General features: G+C 42.3%; 1 protein-coding gene across 3 annotated transcripts in view; it reads left to right on the forward strand.

The window, feature by feature from the left end:
- Positions 1-786: 786 nt before the first annotated feature.
- The window catches only part of MBOAT1 (membrane bound glycerophospholipid O-acyltransferase 1), a 59470-nt gene continuing 39230 nt past the window's right edge, over positions 787-21026 (forward strand). For 2 of the 3 annotated variants that reach the window (XM_010708475.4, XM_019613803.3), the window contains exon 1: positions 789-984. In XM_010708475.4, the coding sequence (XP_010706777.1) occupies positions 895-984 (90 nt within the window). In that variant the 5' untranslated portion in view covers positions 789-894. Of the gene's footprint in view, positions 985-21026 lie in introns of all 3 variants that reach the window. The other variant, XM_085220119.1, reaches the window with a different exon arrangement.

Here is a 21026-nt window from a genome sequence, read left to right on the forward strand (position 1 = left end):
GCAGTGAGGCTGGTGAAGTGTCTGGAACACAAATCTTATGAGGAGCTGCTGAGGGAACTGGGATACTTAATTCTGGAGTAGTGGGATCTCAGCAGAGATTTCATCGCTCTCTGCAACTACTGGACAAGAGGTTGTAGTGTGGTGAGGGGGTTGGCCTCTTCTTCCAGCTAACTAGTGATAGGGAATGGCCTCAAGGCGTGCCGCATGAGTTCAGGTTGAACGTTAGGAAGAAGGCTTTCATCTCAGAATAGCAGTGAGGCACTGGAACAGGCTGCCCAGGGAGGTGGTGGAGTTACCATCCCTGGAGGTTTTCAGGAAAACAGTAGCTGTGGCACTGAGAGGTGCGGTTTAGAGGGCGTGAACGTTGGGTTGGTGGTTGGACTAGATGATCTTTGTGGCCTTATCCAACCTTAACGATTCTACAGCTCTATGTGTGTATGTGTCTATGTGTGTATGTGTGCACGCGCTGCTATTTACAAATTAGTTCCACTCAGGTAACTGAAGACGTAGCTGTTAAACTCATCCCTCACAATTCCGCTGGGTTTTCCAGCCGCGCACGCATGCACTCGCTGCTTTATAAAGCCATTCCCACAGCTCCACGCCACAGCCGCCGATCGCTTACACCGCGCCCAGCTCGGGCGGGGCCGACTCGAGGCGGCAGGTGAGCAACGCGCGCTCGGGGCGGGAGCAGCCGTTTGCCTTTTGCCGCCGGCGCCGCCGCGCTGCCCCCCTCCTTCCCCCCCGGCGGTCGGGCCGTTAGGGCGGCCGTTCGGACGGCCCCGCCCTGCCGAGCGCCCCCCTGCGGCCCGGCGGCGCGGCGCGGCGCGGGGCGGTGTCGGCGGGCGGACGGAGCGGTGCCTCCGGGCTGCTTGTCACCGCTGCTGGGGATGCGGCATGGCCGAGACGCCCGCAGCCCCGCATCGCACCACCGGCTCCACGTTGTTACACCCGCTGAGCGTGCTGCTCGGCATCCCATTGGACCAGGTGAGCGGCTCGGAGCTTAGGGAGGGGTTCGGCGTTCTTGGTCCCGGAGCGGCCGGGCGGCAGCGAGGTGCTGGGCGTGCGAGCGGCTTCCTCTGTTTTGCGGTGGTTTTTTTTTTTTGCGGCCGTGCCCCGGCAGGCTGCTGGCTGCTGCTGGGGATGCTGCGGCGCGCGGCGCGAGCTGAGCCGCTGCCAGGAAGTTTGTAACGCGGAGCGAGAGGCTCAGGTGCTTCCCAGTGCGTTCCTGCCAGGGGCCGGCCGGCTCCGAGCTGCGTTTGAGGTCGCTGCTGTACAGCGGTCTTTGCTGGCGGCGTGCGAGTGCGTGATGAAACGCGGGGCCTCTGTCCGGAGATAGGTGAAACGCAGCAGCTCGGTGGTGCGGTAGGTTTGGACCAAACCCTTCGTGGCTCCTGGTTGCTTGTAGGCTGTGCTGACCTCCACACCTCGCGTCGTCCGTGTCCACGCGCACCTGCGCCGTTCCCGTGTGCTTTCAGGGACGAGGAAGTTGAGGCTGGGAGTTGGACGGGGCTTGGCCGAGCTGCCCAGTCTCGGCTCTGGCCGGCAGAGATGAGAGCTCACCTGCCGTCCCCTGTGAGCAGAGGTGCTGAGAGCCGTTTCTTACTGTTGTTTGTTTGCAAAGGTATGCAAGAAACGCAGCATTTCAGAGGTTAAAACCCAAAACGTGCTGATTTTCCTTTCTTTAACAGAAAGCACTAAAACTGCCAAATGATAAAAGCTTATGCCTGTCAGTGAGTTCTGCATCACCGTGAGAGGGAATCATTTCGAAGCATTCTGTGCTGTGATCAGCAAACAGGAGCTGTGAATGGCACACATCTGTCCCTCTGGCATATCCACAGCCCCATGGTTGTGCAGGGTGAGGTTAGGCTGGCTGACTCGCCAGATAATAAGGACTGGATGACCTCCAAAGGTCCCTTCCAACACTCAGGATTCTATGATGTTATAACGACACCGGGCCGACTGCAGGTTTTCCTTCTGAGCTCTCAGCACCCTGACGTCTTGCCAGCCAAGAGGCACAAAGGTGATGCTGTTAGTGGGGTAAAATCCTCCACGTCTAGTTGTGTGCTGTGTTTGTCCCACGGACAGCCTGTCCCTGTTGCAGACAGTGGGCACTTGCTTGTTTTCCTTGAGCACACACGGTGAGCAGAGGGACTCCCTGCCACTAAAGCGTATGGGGCCGTGCTGAGTGCCAGGGCTTCTGGAGTTCTGTCTTTGGGTTTCTCTGTGCTCTGAGAGAAGTTCTAATCTATGAGAAAAATCAGAAAAAGAGTTGAGCTGAAGGTAGGAGAAACAAAAGTAGTGACCGTTACACTTTCAAAGCAAGGTTATGAAAGCTAAAACCATGGTAGATGGAAAATGTTTTGTCATCTGTTAAGCAGCTCTTGTGTCACACAAGAGATCAGAGAAAACAGAGATGAATCTGAAAAGTGTCATTTTTCACATGGGTTGTTTCCTTCATTTTACAAATGGTGATGTAGGTTTAAAAACCATGCTGAGTTCCAGAGGGTGTAATTCATAGCTGCGTGGTGTACCAGGCAGGCTGTGCACGTTTTATTTACTAGGCAGCATATTGCATGAGAACATAGCAATGTTTGCTACTTGAGATGCTAATAGCATCCCGAAGTCTCAGAGTGCATTTGCTTGTGCCTTTAATGGATGATTTATCTTTGAATTTAGCATTGAAGTATTATTTTTAAGGAGAGCTATATTCGGTAACAAGATTAATGAGCTTGAAAGAGGATGAAAAGACTCTGTGTTCAATTCATCCTCATCTCCCAGGAAAGCAGACTTTGAAGTTTAGCTGACTTGTATGCTAAAAATATCTGGCTATGTCAATGGCACACCTTCATCAACATTTGGCAAAAGTGGTGTGGTGGGGTGGGATGGGGAGAAGTGCTGTGAGGCGTACTGATTGTTCTGCTTGTCACATATGTCACAAATCACTAATCATGGAGCACCATCCCTCCAGTATGCTTACACAGTACTTTTTTCTTTTTTGTCACGTGTACCCTAAATCACTGTGAGATACAGTAGTTAGAGATTAAACTTGTAGCAGTGTAATGCCTCTAAACAAAGTGCATTTTGGATGAATACAGTGAAGAAATAAATACTCTATTGCAAGTTATATTAGAAGTCTGTTTAGTGGCACCATTTATTCGCGTGACATTTGTACCATGCCTTCCTCAGCTCTAGACATCTCTAGATGTAATTGGGGTTCGAAGGGTGAAGACATTTGATCTCAAAGTTTTGGATCTTGGGGTTGTATTGCAGTGCAGCCCCTTGATGTCCTGGGTTACCTGTTGCCTCGGCAGTAACTGTCTGTGTGCTTTGTATCAGCTGCAGTACAGCAAACCAGAGCTGCTAGCAGGCCTGGCCCTCACCTGCCTCGGACAGCATGAAGGCTATTGATTTTTCAAGGAGTTATGTTAGGTGTTCAAGGAGCATCCCTCAAAAAAACAGTATATGAACGTTGTCTCATTTTTATATCAGAGGGTCCTCATTGATGGGGCCTGCTGCATTGCCCCAAAGGTGAAAAATGGGCATTCAGACGTAACACTGGATGCTTTGGCTGCTAGTTGTATGCCATGGTTTGTCCTTTCACTGCTGCATATTTATGTTTTGGCAGCAGCTTAAATCAAACACTAACTCTTTGAGGGGCTGAAGGGTGCATATCTGAGACTTGAAATAGCTGAAGTATTAGGAAAGTCTTTCTGCCCATTCCTTGGGTTGGAATAACTCAAAGCATGCTCATGAATTGTGTGGTGGTTTTTATTATTATTTTTATATGTGTCTGTATATATGTAAATTTCCTTTAACGAACATCAACAGAAATTCTGATCTCAAAATTGCAGGGTTGTTAAATCTAGCATTTTTTTTCAACTTCAATGTTGCTTCTCCACTTCTTGTTTTTTAGCTAGTCAGAAGGTTTGTTAGCCCTGAGCCTCTGCATGGCTTTTCTAATTCAGCTTTTGGAGTCTAAAAAGAGAAATTTAGCTTTCTAGGAACTCTGCAGAGTTAGGCAAGGAACTTTGGGGTTTCTTTAATGATCTTCATGGAAACATTAGAAGATGCAATGCAGAAGAAAAAGACTAATTTGTTACAGATTAAGGCAAGATCTGAAGATAGAAGTTCATTGAAAACATGAGTGGGGTTAGTGTCTGATTTTTACTTGAAAAGTGGGAATTGAGGGTAACAGCAACAACTATCCATGTTTGGTATGAACTCTGCTGTATTTTAATTCCTTAATGCCAGTCATTCTGCATTTGAAAATTCAATGTTTTAAATTAGAATTGCAGCGGTACTGTCAGATTCACTGCCTCCTTGCTTGACACACCCTCAACTCGAAAAAATAAAGCTGTATAAGCCCTAGTTCTTTGAGAAAAACGATATTTGAAATCACTGTGATATCACACCTTTACAAAAAGGCAGTCCATAGGTTGCCAAAACCAGCTTTGATGTAGATATAGTTCTGCCTTTTCAGCACCCAGATTTTGTAAAACTGCAGCTCATAAGGGAAATGAAGGATGCACTACTCCACTGAGGAACAGAAACACAGTCTTGTTGACACAGTTTTGGATCCCTCGGTGAGTTTGTAGTGCCCACGGGCTGCCCAGCCTTTTTGTGCTTCAAGAGCAACTCCACCCTTCTGCTTGTACCTGCTTCATCTGGCTCTGGGATGCTCGGTATCACTGAGTCAGCCCTGGGGAGGAGGCATCATGCTTTCCAAAGGGCAAGGCTACCTCCAGAGCATTGCTTTCTGTTCAGGTCAGTTATTATTAACAATTGCAACAATACACATTTTCCTCTGCCTTAGAAACACGCGCTGCCATTTTCATTGTGTTCTCACTTGGTTTGGCATCACGGTCTTGGACCGCATGGCCGATCTCTTGATACTATGTGTGTAAATATTTCCACATCCCTTCATTCCTTGAAACAAAGTCTGTCCTATTAAGTTTTTTCATTTGGCAAGAGGCAAAAGTGCAACTGGAATCAGCTGCCTGCAATTTTCCCCTTTTTAAGCACTTTCCTTCTCATTTGTATCAAATGATATCTGGAAAAATAAACATTAAGAGCGCTGTATAAAGTTTCCTGAAGCCTTCCCTGTGCATTAATCATGCTTGGAATGATTTAGCAGTGCCCCACAGCTATTTTGAGACAGTGTGAAGTAGTGATGGAGCATCCTGGGCATTGGCGTAGGGGTCTAGGCAGTGAGCACGGAGCTGGCTCTGTTCTGCAGGGGAGACCCTGGTGCTTGGGATTTGCTGTGTGTTGGCTGGTCTGGCGTGGTATTGAGTGCCCTGGCTGCTCCTTGGCTGCTATTGCAGTTAGTGGGATGCAGTTAGTGCAGGATGGGCAGCTCTGGATGAAGGCTTGCCAAACTGCAGATGTTGTTGATGTTCCCTGGGTGCTGGACTTAGCATCAGTGCAGAGGTGAATCTGAACTTTTGTACTTATCTAAAACCAAGTGAAGGGTTTGATGTCAGAAAGCTGAGTTTCTCTTGGTGTGAAACAATCCTGTATGTGACCTGGCAGCTACAGGTGGCCTTCAGGGTACTGAAGCTCGAGTCTCCTGTGCACTCAGGCAATCAAGTGAAAGTATTTAGAAGGTTTCCAGGCAGTCAGGCTTGCTCTTAGAATTACAGTCTGATGCATAGATTTTTACCGTCCTCTGCTAGTAAGAGTGTTTATGTTAGTGTGCAAATAACAAATTGGGAATGAATCTCCCTGCTGTCCTCACTTGACTGCTTTGTACATGAAGCATATGCTGAGCATCCAGAGAACTGGGTTGCTTTTAGACCAGATGAAGCCCCAGGATACGCTCCTGGACCCTGCAGTGCTTCAGCTGCAAAAGGGCACATTAATGGTTATCCAGAGCCAGGCTCTCCAGGTCTTGAGTAATGTGAGAGTAGGGTCCTTGGCATTAGCTGTTTTGCTCTTCAGATCTACTTCTCTGGGCCTCGTTACTTGCTAAGATCGCCATGGCCAACATCTCTGACACGAATTTGATGGTTTCTTCTGGGTACAGCACTAGTCAGGCTTGTTTGGTTACTTTTGGGTGGAATCCAGCCTGCTCCATATCAGGTCAGTCTGCTGTGGCTCTGCAAACAGACAGAATTGCACTTGGAGAAAAATGAGTAAAGGAAAACCCTTCAGCTGATCCCTCCCTAGGGAAAGGTTGGATGTGATCATGATCCCTTTTTATGAGCTTAATTTGGAAAGTTAATTTTCACTGGTCTTTTATTTCCTGGCTTAAAGCATTTGACACAGCTTTGCAGAACTGCAAAAAGAAGTAGAAGCAATAGTTTCTAATGACAGTGGTTTTTTTTTAAACTTGTTTTGGCTGCATACATTAATGTTGCATCCTTAATGGAGCTGGATGGGAAATAATCATCACTGTTTCAAACTTACCTCATCATATGAAATTTTCAGGTAAGAAAACATTAATCTTAATGATGTGAGTAAACACGAATTGCAAGTATATTACAGAAACAGAATTGTTTCAAAACTTGAAACATTAATAATTCCCCAAGAGTAGCACTCCATCATTCCTCTATAAATCATACTAAAACATGCAAGTGGAAAATAATTTTTAAACCAAATCTCAAAACAATAACTATTAACTAGACAGATCTACCAGCTTGGAAAGTTTTTTAAACAACAGAAATGGTACTGCAATGACTAGAAAGGGTTAATTGATCTGATTAAAGCATGACTTTCACAGTGCTGTCTACTCCTGGACAAAACAAGTACAAAATATTAGAACAAATCTTCATTCTTGGTTTCCAGAACATCATCTCTCTGTTTCTGGATGTTTTTTGCAGGTGGTGGTTGAGGACTCTAAACACTTGCCTGGTGTTTCTGGGTGGAGGGCTTACTGGATAATAGGGATTTTGCCAACGTCTGCTGGGTGTGTCCTCTTGTGAATGAACTCTGCACCGTAGTGAGTGGGATGCTTCCTGGAAGCATTTAGGCTGTCTGTCTAGATGACTTATTTGAAGGGCAGATATGCCTGAGTGCGTGTATCTGCCTAGTAGATCCTAGACCACAATGTGACAATCTCAAAGATTTCCAACTTTAAAATTCATTATCAGATTATATTCTGCAGCCTTCCAGTTCAGCGAGCAAGTCAGGCTGGAGAACTGGGAGGGAAAAAGGGGAAAGGAAAATATTCCTTTAGATCAGTTTTTTTTTTTTTTGGATTACATGTGCAATAATAAATCAATAGCTATCTCAGGCCAAAAGAACAATTCAGCTGCAGACTTTCATGCACATTTGCTCCTTTGACAGGCCCAGGGCTTCTGACAAAAGCTCTAGGTCGACTTGAGCAATTTCTTCATTTGTGGTTTCTTGTTCAAGTGTCGTTTGACACTGGTATGCATAGGCCCATAGATAGGGCAGGAATGGGGAAAGCAAGGAGGCAAGGGAAAGAAACCAGGACATTTGAGGACCCCCCGCTCCCAACATTTCTCAGATAATTTCCATTCTTGTTTCCATGTTCACACATACAGTTGTGTTTCTTTGCTTGTTTGTTTGTTTGTTTTTTCCCAAGTACAGTTGAGCAGAAAAGATTTAATTATTAACTCTTGTCCCTAGCTTAAATGGCATTATGAACTACTGAAAGTAGGTTTTTCCTGTTATCAGTGCAAGGGAGTGTTAAAGAATAGTACAATATTGACTTTGTGTATCTCATGTGTGCACAGCAAGAGCAGCTTCAGACCACTGAAGGTTTGCAGGAAGTATCTGCACCATCAGGTTTCCAGCTGGTAGACCAATGATTTATTTATTTGCAGGAGAGATGTTTTTAGAATTATTTTGTTCACTCAAAAATACTGCTGTTTCTTAGTTTAATTTATCTTACATTTATATCTCTTGCACTACAGGGTTTCTGGAAATGTTTTACAGTGTGTGCTGTAACGAAGATGAGGAAAAACAAGTGTAGACAAATGATTTGGAGACAGCAACTGGGAACCTAAAGGACTTACTCTTTGATTTACATCCAGTTTCTGATGGCACGATGTTTTTACATCCACAGTGAGTTGTAGGCACTGCTAGCGCCCACAGCTGTTTATGCCTTTGTGTCTGTGTTTGTGTTCATGCTAATTCCCTTGAGGCAAAAATTTGTGGTCTGTAGTTGCCACAGCAACAATAACACTACACTCTTTTTTTTTTTTTTTTGCCTGTTTTGTACCACTATGCTAAAAGTGTAGGCATATTGCTGTGGTATGTTGTGAAATATAATAGACTTCTAAGAAGAAACGTTTGCTTATCTTTTTATTTGGAGTATGTAACTTTGATGCAGTATTACCTTTCTTGCTGCTTCTCACTAGGTACTCATTCCTGACTGCAACCCTGCAGTTGCAGAGAAGAAATTGGGCTTGGCAGTTTGGGAAAAGAAAGTGATAGAAAGATTCTGCTGGTGCTAAACAGCAAATAAAATCGGTTTTAGAACCAGGAATTTGTCCAGGGTAGAATGGAAATCGTAACGCAATTATGTTTCTGTCTTATAGCTGTACAAGTCATTTGAAGGATGATTGTAGGTATTCTTTGCCATGAAACAAAAATGGAAATGTGAACAAAGTAAAAAGGGAGGAAAAAATACAAGGTACATTTCTTTTCTTTAACATGCAAAAGCAAAGCGAAGGATCTGGATTGTCTGCTTTAGGAATATGACTGTTAAAAAGGATCATACTGAAAGTATACGTGTGCAATATAAGGGCTTCTTTCCTTCTATCCCCCAGTGTTTCTTTGCACGAGGAGAAAGTCGTGATAATGCTGAAGGCTGCAGATTCAACAGGGATTAAAATGATTTTTCATGCAGTCCAAAATTGGTCAGTGAAACTAATTTCAACAGGATGCTGCTGAGGCCAAGAACTTGCCCAGAGCCAGTGAGGACTTGGATGTTTATACAAAAAAACACAAGTATCCAGAGTGAAATACTTAATAGCTTAAGAGGGAAATCTTTTATTTTGCAGGCTGCTTTTAGGGTTTGTCCTCTCTGTGGTGACTGCCTTCTGGCTGACACCTTTGGATACTGAGCTGCAGCTGTCAGCTCAGAGCTGGGCTGCCCCATTAGGGGCAGGTGGCTGCCACAGCCCTCTTCCTCTCCTGGGGACTGACTCAGCACTGGGTTGGTGGTAGGTGGGTGATGGGACCGGATGATCTTGGAGGTGTTTTCCAACTTTGGTCCATCTGTGATTCTATGCTGAGCTCAGGTCACGCTGCACGTCTTTTACACTGTATTTGTGTTGAATGGTCTGTCTGTTCTCTCTGATGTGGTGAGGCAAGTTTGTGGTGGAGTCTTCCTTCATCTTTTGATGGGGCTCTGACATGCCAATCATTAGTCTGTCATCTAACTGCTTATCAATCATAAATTTGTCATGTGTCATTACCTCGACTGCTCGACTGTCTTCAGTTGGTTTTCTTGTTTTTCTGACTTAGATGGAGTTGAGCCAGGCTTTAAATTAGACTTCATTGCTTAAATAATTATGAAGAGAATATTTGTTCCATATCTGCCTCCTCTTTTTTCTTTTTTCTTCTCAAACATTTCAATTTTTTTAGTGTGATCGCTAATAAGGGCAATATATCAGACTGGTTTAGGAGACCCTAAATGGCAGGTGTGCCTCTGTTTCCTACGTCTAGAATCAGCTCTCTGCAATTACTTTGACTGCTTCTGAATACAGACCTCGTTTACTTGCTGGCTGTGTCCTAGAGAGGCTTCAAGCCATCAATGGGGACTGATGTCCCTGTCATCCCCTCCAAGGCTTCTTTCTCTTGTCCAATATAAAGATATGCTTTGGTGCATCCCAGCATCAGGCAAACTGATAGAATCATAGAATCATAGAATTGTTCAGGTTGGAAAAGACCTTAAAGATCAAATCCATTCTATGCTAACTCTAACAGCCCATTGATAAATCATGGGAAAAATTCCATCTGTATTTTAAGAGAGCTTAAGTTTGCTTAAAAAAAAAACTTGAAATATTTTTTAGAGTGCTTTTGAGATGGCCAGGTATTAGTAGTACAAAACCTTTTGATATATGAAAATAGGTCTTGCAAGCTAGCTGTGCATATCATGCACTATACTAGTTCTGTCAAAGCATTTTTTTAGGCTTTACATGTCAAGGGCTTACTTGAAGAGTAACTTAGAGTTATTTATGTAACTTACACATCTGTTGAATTTCTTTCCCCCAGCTATGTTCAAGTTCACAGTACTGTTTGAGAAAAGCTGGTTTCAGGATTCTGGAGTCCAGTTGCTGTACTTTTTTCTTGGACAACAAGTTGCTTGTTACTGCATAATGAGAGCATCACTTGAGTAACTCTAAGATGTAGGGGCATAATTTTTTTTCCCCAAAAAAAAAATCTTAAGGGGGAAAAGGTGAGGCTGGCTCCTGTTGCCTAATGATTGCTCTCCTTTACATTGGAAATCAAGTTAAATTACTTCTATTGCTTACTCATAAGCAAGGCAAAAATATAATACTGTGGGTAAGTAATATAAATGTGGGTGTGGTTGGTTGTTTTTTTTTTCCCCTCCTGATATCACAGCTATCTTTGGAAAATTTCAGTGTTAGAAACTAAAGTTCTGCTGAATTATATATATAGAAGTATGAGCCCCTGGTGGGGATGTGTAAAAGAGTCAGCATGTTTCTAGTGAGACAGGACTTTTTTTCTCCTTAAATGTAACATAGTGTAAAAGAAATCAGTGAAATATAATTTATAGCAAAGTCCAAGTTTCTCTTTTTTATTGTTTACATTTCTTACTCATCAATTGACACTTGCTTATGCTGTGCGTTTTCCTGTTAGTTTTTGTTGTGTTTTGGTTGCTAAGTTTGAAAACTAGAAACTTTTTTTTTTTTTTTTTTTTTTTTTTTTGGTGGAGGAGAGCCCCTGGAATTCATTCAGGGCACAATGTTTCAGCAAAGCACTAATGATTTCCAGACAGTTTAGTTTAATGACAGTTGAGATGTTTGACTTGCAGGAAGTCCTGACTGCTTATTACTTTTAAGTTGCTTGTTTTCAATAGTGTCCAAAGTTGAGCACCTAAAATTAGACATGTTCCGAAGTCCAGCTTCCAGAGAGATTTGCTGCAGATGTAAGGTGCTTTATCACAGATGTAACTGAACAGCTGGCTTTGTTCTTGTCTTGCATGGTACAAAATTGCAAATTGTGAACAGAAAAAAGGAAGGAAAGAACAGCCATGACAGGATATTGTAGCTGCGCAAGCTTTGTTGGTGGCTTTTCTTCCTGCCACAATTCTGAAGTGATTAAAAATAAGTCTGCAGCCCACATCAATGAAGGCCAGATAAACACATTTTATATTAAACACTACAGAGCAACCTCTTGGAAAAAAGACTAAAAAAATGAACAGAAAAGCTGTCTAAAAGAAATCTAGCTGCCAGTTGAATCAGGATATGGAGTGGGAATTGTAGACTGTACAAGCAACTGCAAAACTTTCAGTTTTCATTGTTTATGGAATCAAGGAGAGTTGGTAACTGTTACGTTTGCAAAGATAATTACCCAAATACAAATTGTGACTTCCCAGTCAAATAAATGGTTTTGACTGGAGATTACTACAAAAACGGTAGTTCTCTGTATTTTCTGACCCCTTATGCCAGGTTCCTTTTTCTTCTCTTGTGCAGAAAAATGCCAGTTCTGCAGTTGCACAGGCTGACTAGACTGAAAATTTACTCTGTACAGTTTACTGTTGGTTTAGTTCCGTCTTGCCCATCCCAGGGCAAACAGGGAGCAGGTGAGCCCATAGAGAGTGGTACTGGAGGAAGGTGGAAAACTTGTTCTGTCTTGGGAGTCCAGAACTGAGCAGATCCGCTGCAGATTTTGCTGGCTCTTACTGATAGCTTCCCCAAACCCTTGGGTATCCACTTCTGTTGTCGAGGGAGATACATGCTGGAAGGTAGCTGGGAGTATCTGCAGTACCTCTTTCAGGAAGCGCTGTGGTGCTGCAGGGTCAGAAAGGGTACAGTGGAACACTGAGGTACACATGTAGCAGGGCTGGAGCATAGGCAGATGAAGAAAGATCTTCATCTTGGTGTGTGAGTGCCCGTGAAGGGATACTTTTTCCTGAGCTCAACTTAAATGTTTTCATAGAATCGTAGAATCCTTAGAATTGAAAGGGACCCTTACAGGTCATCTCTTCCAACTCCCCTGCAATGAACTGGGACATCCACAGCTAGATCAGGTTGCTCAGAGCTTGGTCCAATCTGGCCTTGAGTGTCTCCAGGGACACATCTCTGAGCAACTTGTTCCAGTTCTTCACCACCTTCACTGTGTAGTACTTTTTCCTTATATCCAACCTTTATCTTCTTTAAGTTTGAAACCATTTCCTCTTGTCCTGTCACCACAGACCCTGCTCAAGAGTCTGTCCCCTTCTTCCTTGGAGCTCCTCTTTAGACACTGTAAGGCCGCTATCAGGTCACCTCACAGCCTTCTCTTCTCCCAGCTGAGCCCCAGCTCTCTCAACCTGTCCTTCTCGTAGGAGAGGTGTTCCATCCCGTGGATCACCTCTGTGGCCCTTCTCTGGACACACTCCAACAGGTCCGTGTCCCTCCGGTGCTGAGGACTCCACATGTGGACGCAGTGCTCCAGGTGAGGCCTCAGCAGCACAGCAGAGGGGCAGGATCACCTTCCTCAACCTGCTGGTCACCCCTCTTTTGATGCAGCCCAGTATATGGTTGGCTTCCTGGGCTGTGAGGGCACATTGCTGGCTCATGTCCTGCTTGCCATCCACCAGTACCCACAGGTACTTTCTGCAGAGCTGTGCTCTGTTCTTCCCTCCCCTGGCTTGTATGGATAATAAGGGTTGCCTCAATGCAGTTGCAAGACCTTGCACTCGACTTTGTTGGACCTCATGAGGTTCACCCGGGCTCACTGCTCAGACCTGTCTAAGTCCCTCTGCATTCCATCAAGAGTTTTCTTCTGTGCTCACCAGAATTTTGCTTCATTTCTTCTGTAAGTGCTGATAAGGGTGTTTTGAAGATGCGAAAGACTTAAGGAGGAAAGCAGGAAGCGTTGAGGTTTGCAGCACCTGCCTGCAGAAGTAGGAAGCTGGCTGTGTGCAATAACAGCCATCACAAAAGGGCCCTGCTCCCTTAGAACTCTTCCACACATACCTGGTAGTTGATATACTGGTGCATTGTTTCCTCAAGTCTTTTTCAACTCTATTTCAAGCAATTGAAAAGGGCTCTATTTATTGTGAAAGACCTGCTTCTGAAATGTTAGACCATTTTAAGACATCTTTAAATGGTAAGACAAAAAGTGGAGCTACAGAAACTATGGGTCATTTTTTAAAATCTCACCTTTTCCATTAAAGTGGAAGTCCTGTTTCATAGTATGGAGACTTCTTTCTCCTGTTAATGCATGGAGTATGCTTCATCTGCCCACATCTGCATTATGCATTTCTATGGCTCAGCTTATTCATCTAGATTATTTTTATGAGCAGTAGAAGGACCTGTGTCAGACTTGTATTTTAGGATTAGATGAGTTGCAACCTTGAACTGCCTTTATTCCCCACTAATAATAAAGGAAATTGTGATGGGCCAACTCCAATAGCAACATCAGTGTTTGGAAACATAAATTCTACTCCTCCCTTGAGCAAAATCCTTTCATACAGTTTTAGATCATATCTTATGTTTTACATTGCTTTTATGTTAAGTTACTAAGGGCATGATTTAGATCATTTTAATGCATGTGTAAGGGCCTAATAAATTCTTATGTAATACCATTGATAGGTCTAAAAGTCTTCGTCTTTGAGCAAGCCACTTTATTCCAAGGACAATGAGTTTAAATTTAACACAGTGCTGACAGTTTCTGTAGGGAGTGGAGGAATAAGACAGGACAACAACTTTCTTTTTGTTTAGAATATCTCATGAAGTTGGCATTCTTTTCCTTTTACAGATGTTTGTTTCTTTCTGTTGCACTTATTCACATTTAAATAATGTGAACACAACTGCTCAGTATATTGGTGTGTTCTTCTAAAGACCATGGGCACATTTTTCTATAGAAAAAGAACTGAAAATAGAATTGCGTAAACATTGCAACAACATAGTAGGGCAAACTGCTTTAGATTTGCCAGTTCCCATTCTGGTGAAAGACTGCACTGTTTTGGCTCTCACTGAGAGAACAGTAACTACTGACTTGCAGGTAGTAGCAGAACATCATTGCACATAAATGATCACAACTTCAGCATCTGTTCAACATACAGAGTCGTTATAATTCAGTGTAAGAGTTGTTAACAGCAAGCTAAAGCTGAATTTGGGTCAGGTCCAAGTATTAAATTTATCAGCCATCGAAACTAAGTGTGTGAATGTGTAACTTAGCATGATGATTTAGATTTGATGTGGTAGACTTTTTACTCGGGTGCTTTTCTTTTTAGCTTTCTGATGACTCAGGTCTTAATCTGTTCTGAATCTCTGTTTATGTGTCCTACTAGTGATTATTCTGCTGGTGGCTTTGTAGAGGTAATCCAGAAAGAACATCTGTTTCAAGTTTTATAGTCTAAATCATGGAAGGATATTTGACCCTGTCAGTAGGGAAAAAGCAGAATTTACCCACGAAAACAGCATGACAGTCCAAAATACAGTTCATTTGGCATATTCTATTTTACCAACTCCATATTCAGCATACAAAACATCAGCAAAAAGCCAGAGCTGTAAGAATTTAGTGCTGCTGCTGAAGAGGCTAGTAGTCTGAAATTGATCATGCAAGTACTCTCTCCTCTCTCATGAGAGCTGTTTCCCAAAGTACTGTTTGCTTTGCTTCTGCCCCTTCAGAACCTTCCACAGGACCCCTGTGACACAAATTAGTTGTTCCAGTGTAATAATGGAGATTTGAATTTTCAGTAGCTTTATCAATATTGCTCCAGTGTAAATTAGTTTGTATCCATGTTGTTTGCAATTCACAGTGCCTGGATGAGTACAGAAAATATGAAATCTTGTACATGGTAGTAAATTCTGATTTCTTCCCAAATGCCTGTTTATGCTGACTCTTGTTGCCCTGGGTTCTGGGCAGAGGAGATCACTGTGACCATCTAGGGGAGCTAGATGTTAATTGAATCCCTTTTCTTCGTGGAAGCCTGAGACAAAATTGAGCAGCGGGAAACCTGACTTGTTTTCTGTTATATTGCACTCCTTTTGGGGGGCATTTATCACTTCCCTGCATAGAGTTAAGTGATCTCTGCAGAGAACATTTGTCCTTAGGATTCATAAAAATAGTCTCGAAGATCAAAATATTTTGGAAGAAATTCAGTAAGTATCAGATATCTTTGAGATGATCTGATTAAAGGATATTCCATCTCTCATTCTTAACACACCCATTTCAAATATCACAGTCTGGATGTTATGAAATGCTATCAGAACAGCAGGTCTATTATTCAACATCAAAGTAGAGATGTCTCAACAAAGCGAACTTAAACATGTTGTTTGCCAGGTGTCTTTGATTATATGGGCAAAACAATCTTTTGAACAGAGAAAAAGAAGTTATTGTACTTCTCTAATGCTTGTTTTTTCTTTGCAAGCAAGATACCTTCCTGGAAGATGAGGCTGATCTCTAGTGAAGAGGAATATTTTATTATGATACACCCTATTCAAAACAGGACCCCATCCTGTTGGACTTTGCAGTCAGTGGTTTGACTTGCGAGGGAGTTGCTGTTGCTGTCAGTAGTTTCTATTAATATGCTTCCTTATGCCTTTCCAAGCACTGAAAACAGCTGGTTGGTGATCTGTGCTAGGTTAGTGAGCAGAGATACTAATTTACAAGATAAAAACCTTGTAGCAGCCTCCTAAACTATTGCTTGCTAGTAGACAGCAGCAAATGCTGAGTATCTTGACTGTGGTGTCAAGATATGGTATAAAAAGGGCTGTGGTGCCCTTTTTATAGTTTGCACACTTTTTGTGTAGCAAATGAGTAGTAGGTTTAAAGCCTCATTGTCTAATATTGCTAGTAAGCACAAAGCCTAGAGTAACACAAGAGTTATTCACTGTCTATAAACTGATGGCAATCTGCATCCTCTGTTGTCTGTTGAAGCTGGCATGGACCTGAATGCTAGCTGGCTGTGTTATAGCTCCCTTGCACCTCTGTTTGTGAACATGTATGAGTGTGCAACATGCCTACATATGCCCAAAGGCTGTGTGTTTCAGGGGATGCATCAGCACCCCTTGAATGACAATTTAGTAGTGTTTTGTGTGTTTGTTTTTTTTAAATAGATTTCCATAGTGAATGAGATGCAATTCAAATTAATAGCATCAATAAGATTTTTACATAGAGAAGACTGGCCATTTTGGATAAAGAACTTAGTTGCCATTTGGAATTGGGAGAGAATGATGTGGTCTGTTTGTTACATTCTCCTAGATTTTTGGAAAGTGAGATCAGATTTTCTGTAAGTATAAGGGAGGAAAAAAGTAGCAAAGAAAAAGCAAAGTATTTTGGTGGCCAGGATGGAATTGAGATGTTTCTTCCAGATACTTAACTATAAGGAAAATGTTAAAAGCTCTGAAATAATGGACTATGTGCTTAAGCTTACTTATTTTCTCTTCCCAGAGTGTGATCTGGTAACCCTCAAACATCTATTACCACTTTGTTAAAGAGGGAGATTTGCAGATGCAGGGATTGTGGGATGACTGGAATGAAACTTCCTGAGGAGATTGACTACCCTGAACTATGGTTAGCAGTACCAAGACTGTATTAGTCATGATTTACTACAAGGGTGTAAAGCCAGATTTGGCCTTCTGCCACATTTTCTGTTTCATTACCCAAGAATTTGTAGCTAAGAATGGCACTTTCCATTTTATTCTTTTAAGATTTCAGGTGGTTTTTTTTTTTGTTTGTTTGTTTTTTGTTTTTTGCTTTTCTTTTAATTCCACAATCAATTTCCAGTATGCCAAACTGTCCATTATCTACCTGTCTCCTTCAGGAGCTGAGGTATGGCAGGCTGTTATTTCCCATCCCCCTGAGCCTAGTTTACTCTCGCAGCAAAAGCAACCATTTGACCATAAGCCAAAGTTTGGTGGGTTATTCAGCTGACCAACTAACAAACTTGTGGTTTCCTGGAGTATCTGATATCAGAAAAGAGCAAAGACCTGTGGGTCTTTTTGTAAAAATACAGCTATGTGGGACAAAGAGTTGGACAGTGAATTTCTGCTAAATTAGGTTTTAGTGATATTTCCTTAAGCAATATATAGAGAATCCATTGCCATCCTCCAGCACAGGTTCAATTGAAAATCTGCCCTTTTGAAGATCTTTGACAAATGTCTTGAGAATCGTGTGGCAACCAGGCATACTCACCATTCAGAAAATGACAGGGAACAAGGTTATGGCAAGAGGTCTCGTAATGCCCACGGTCTTGCAAAAAACAGGGAGGAGCCCATGGAGGTGGTTCCTCCACCAAGTATTAGGAGGTCCAGGCATGCTGGAAGCCCAGAGAACAGCCTGGAGACAAGGCATGCCAACCAGTCAGAGAAGGCTGAGAGGCACAGACACTGCCATCATTCAGGGAATGGCATAAGACACAGACATGGCCACTGTTGTTCACCCAGCATTAGGAGGCACAGTTATGGCCACCATTCAGAGAATGATATGGGGCTCATGTGTGGTTTTCAAGCAAAGGGTAGATGATGGCATGGGACAGTGTCTGTGTCCAATGGCAACCTTTCTCTCTGCATAGCGAAGTGGCACAGGGAAGCCATTTTCTGAAAAGGGGCCTCCAGTTCCCCTCAAGCCTTTTTGTCTTTCATGTGAAGCTACCTGTCAGAGCACAGAACCCCCACGCCCAATACAGCCAGGTTTGGTTACACTGCTGTCCCTGTGGCCTCTGGGCATCACGATGGACGCAGCTGCCTCTGTTTTGCCCTTCACTGAGTGGGTGGTCAGGCACTGAAACAAGGTCCTCAGGGCAGTGGTTGTGGCAGCAAGCCTTTGCAGTTCAGGAGACATGTGGACGACACTCTTAGACATAGGTTTTGAGTATTTTGTCATCCCCATGTGTAGGAATGAGTTCAACTAAATGGTCCTTGTTTGTCTCTTTCCTCCTTTAGAAATTCTGTGTTATTGTGAATTTTTTTTTAACCAAACAACAGTTATCATCACTCTAGTTGAGCTGAAACTGTTCCACACTTTGTATCTCCAAAACTGGAGATGCCTACTTTTGTATTTCAAGGCTGCCTTAAGCTAGCTTAGACTGAGATTTAAGACTTTGATATGTTAGTGCTGGGTACTGTGACGAGATAGGCTTTATGTCCTCTAAAGTTTTATTACAGGAAATGAATATATTATCTACTTTGTCAATGTCATGTGTTCTGGTTTCTAATTTTACTGCATCTTACTCACTGGATCATGGAAAAAAGGACTGTGTAAAAGGCAAAGGTGTTTATTTTCTACTAAAAAGTTCATGTGGAAAGTTTTGGGTTTTTTTTTCTTGACAATGTTGAGTAGATAAAATATGGATTAAATGATTTATTATGGTGAGTTGTTGTGAGAAGTGTTAATTCCAATATGGTTTATTTTCTGTTTCTATATTATTTTTGTTTGGACACCATTCATTAAAGTTCAGAAGTCCTCAATTTACTGTTTACAAATTGTTTTTAGCAACAGTGAAAGTAACCAATAATGAATAGTATAAACTCTTTCCTATTTGGAAAAGGGAGGAAAGTGTGACTCATAATTTGTTTGTGATCCATTACAAGCTTTCTTAAAACTCTCAGGAATATATTCACCTAAGCACCTTAAATGCGTATAGTGAAGAATAGGATGCATTTTGAATGGATGTGATAAAGTCACTGTCAAGTGAACCAGTAGTGTTCGTGTCTGTGTGTGAGTGCATGTGTTACAGTGTTATGTATAAATAACTGAATAGAGATGGCAGTCATATGAAAAGCTATCACTTTTGTTCTGTGGGATAATAGATCAGATCTAGAGTAGGTTCAGTGCTCGGTTTTAAACGAGGAATTACACCTTCCAGACGGATTGAGTATTCACAGCACTTAGAGTAGAAAGTTAACTAAAAGTTAGTCTTGCAGTGCTGTACCTTTCAGGAAGCCCTGTGCTGCTAAATTTGATCTTCAGACTGAACCTCATGTAAATGAGAAGTCACGATGGTGCTTTTGTTTTCTGAGTGCAATGTCCAGGTGGAGATGTACAGAAACTATTCCTTCACGCTCACATTTATTTATTATTTATTTTCACCAACAGGTATCAAATAGCAGTTTTATCAGTAGTTGGTATATTTGCTTGGCTTTCATCTTGCTTTCTCCAGAAGCATTATGACTCCCTGGGACACCTTCAGTTTGATTCTGTGTTTCTGCTATAAGGTGTTTGAAGATCTGGAGCTGACCTATTTGTGTTAGGTATCCTATTACATGCTTTACAAGGAGATGGAGCTACAAACCAAGTGTAGATGATAGTTATTTTGTGGGAGATAATCCAGAAGAGTATAATTAAAAAAAAAAAAAAAAAAAGTCTGTAAGCCTTAATGGTAGACAAAGACAAGCAAATGCAGCATGTTGTATTTTGGGGCATGGCTGCCTGCCAGAAAAATATGGATCTGGAGGGAAGAAAACTGCAGAAGGACTGTGGTTGCTGCAGCTCAGAAGGAAGGGTAATAGCAAAGCATGCATATTCTAAGCCCATAAGTGAAAGTCTTTTCTTTCTGCATTTTATATTGCTTTTTTTGTTTTGTTTTGTTTTGTTTTGTATCTTGGGTTTGATCTTCTGAGCAATGCATTGGGTGCAGCCTTCTCACTTCCCTTATGCCCTTATTATGTTGTGGTATGTCATGGAACATTCAAATGACATTCAGGAATTATGGTACATTTTTATGTCTCTGACAATATCACAGTCACTTACGAATCCTGAAATGTTAAACTTTTTTTTTTAAATCAGATCTAGAAAGGCTTATCTTTAGGTTTGTTTTTTTTTTTAATTGGATCTGTAACTTTTAGTAGTATGTTGTAACCATTCCTGTAAGCCACTTCCTAGCTAAATTCAGTTTAAAAATGTAAATGAGCACCAGTATTCTGAGATAGTTACTGACTGAATATATTAGGCGATTGATGTTCAGCTGCTCTGCAAAGAAAACCCTTAAACACTGTAAGCAGAATGGAATTTAAGGCAAGGGTTTACCTTTCCTTTTATCCTGGTACAGGGATTTATTTCAACTCCAGCTAAAGCAGTGCAGGAAAGAAATTTTCTTGGTGAATTTTCACAAGAAAGTGAAGATGTTACAGTGACATGGTTGGTGTGCCCCTGTAATCCAAGAAGCCCAGGTAGCACATGCTTGAGGAAGCAGCAGTTCAGGGTAGCAGCAGGGTATGTACAAGGCTGCCATGCTGTTAGGCACTTCATGTTAGCTTGTGATGAAGTTGCTATTGCTTGCTTTCTGCTGCTGCTGTGGTTACCTGTCATATGAACTATATAAATGCTGACATGAGTCTGTCTGCCATGGAATCTCACACTGAATTTAGCAGCATATATGAACCTCTGAATCCCAGCATCTTTAACATCTGAGACTGAACATACAAGAAGTAGATGAAAATAGAGAAGAAAGCATTGCTTATCTTGATGCTTTTTTCATGATGTAAAGCTTCCATGAGCAGTGTTGCACAGAAGAGAATATTGCCTTTTAAACAATTGGCCACATCATGCTTATTGGGCTGTTTGGTCATTCTTTCTTTCTCTGTAGTGAATGAGAGGGGCTCTGCATGCCACGAATTTGAGCTTCCCTGGATGTACTAATATAGCCATAAGGGGGAGCACATTGAGGCAAACTTAAGGTTCACTGAGTTTTCATTTGGATGCATCCATCAGTCTTGGAAACTTACATAGAAAGGATGCAGTCAGAATAATAACCCTGTAGAGGATGTTCTCGCTGCAGCCATTTTTCTGTGGAAGGGGAAGTGGGAAGATTTACTGTTTTGAATGTATGGTGTTGCAACAGATCAGATGAGAGTTTGGAATTTATGCCACAGCATTTTGGTTTTGTGAGACCAGTGTCATTTTGTTTTCTTGTTTTCAGTGTAAGACTTAAA

This window comes from Meleagris gallopavo, chromosome 3 (genome assembly GCF_905368555.1).
Source record: "Meleagris gallopavo chromosome 3, MGAL_WU_HG_1.1, whole genome shotgun sequence".
Classification (NCBI taxonomy): Eukaryota; Metazoa; Chordata; class Aves; order Galliformes; family Phasianidae; genus Meleagris; species Meleagris gallopavo.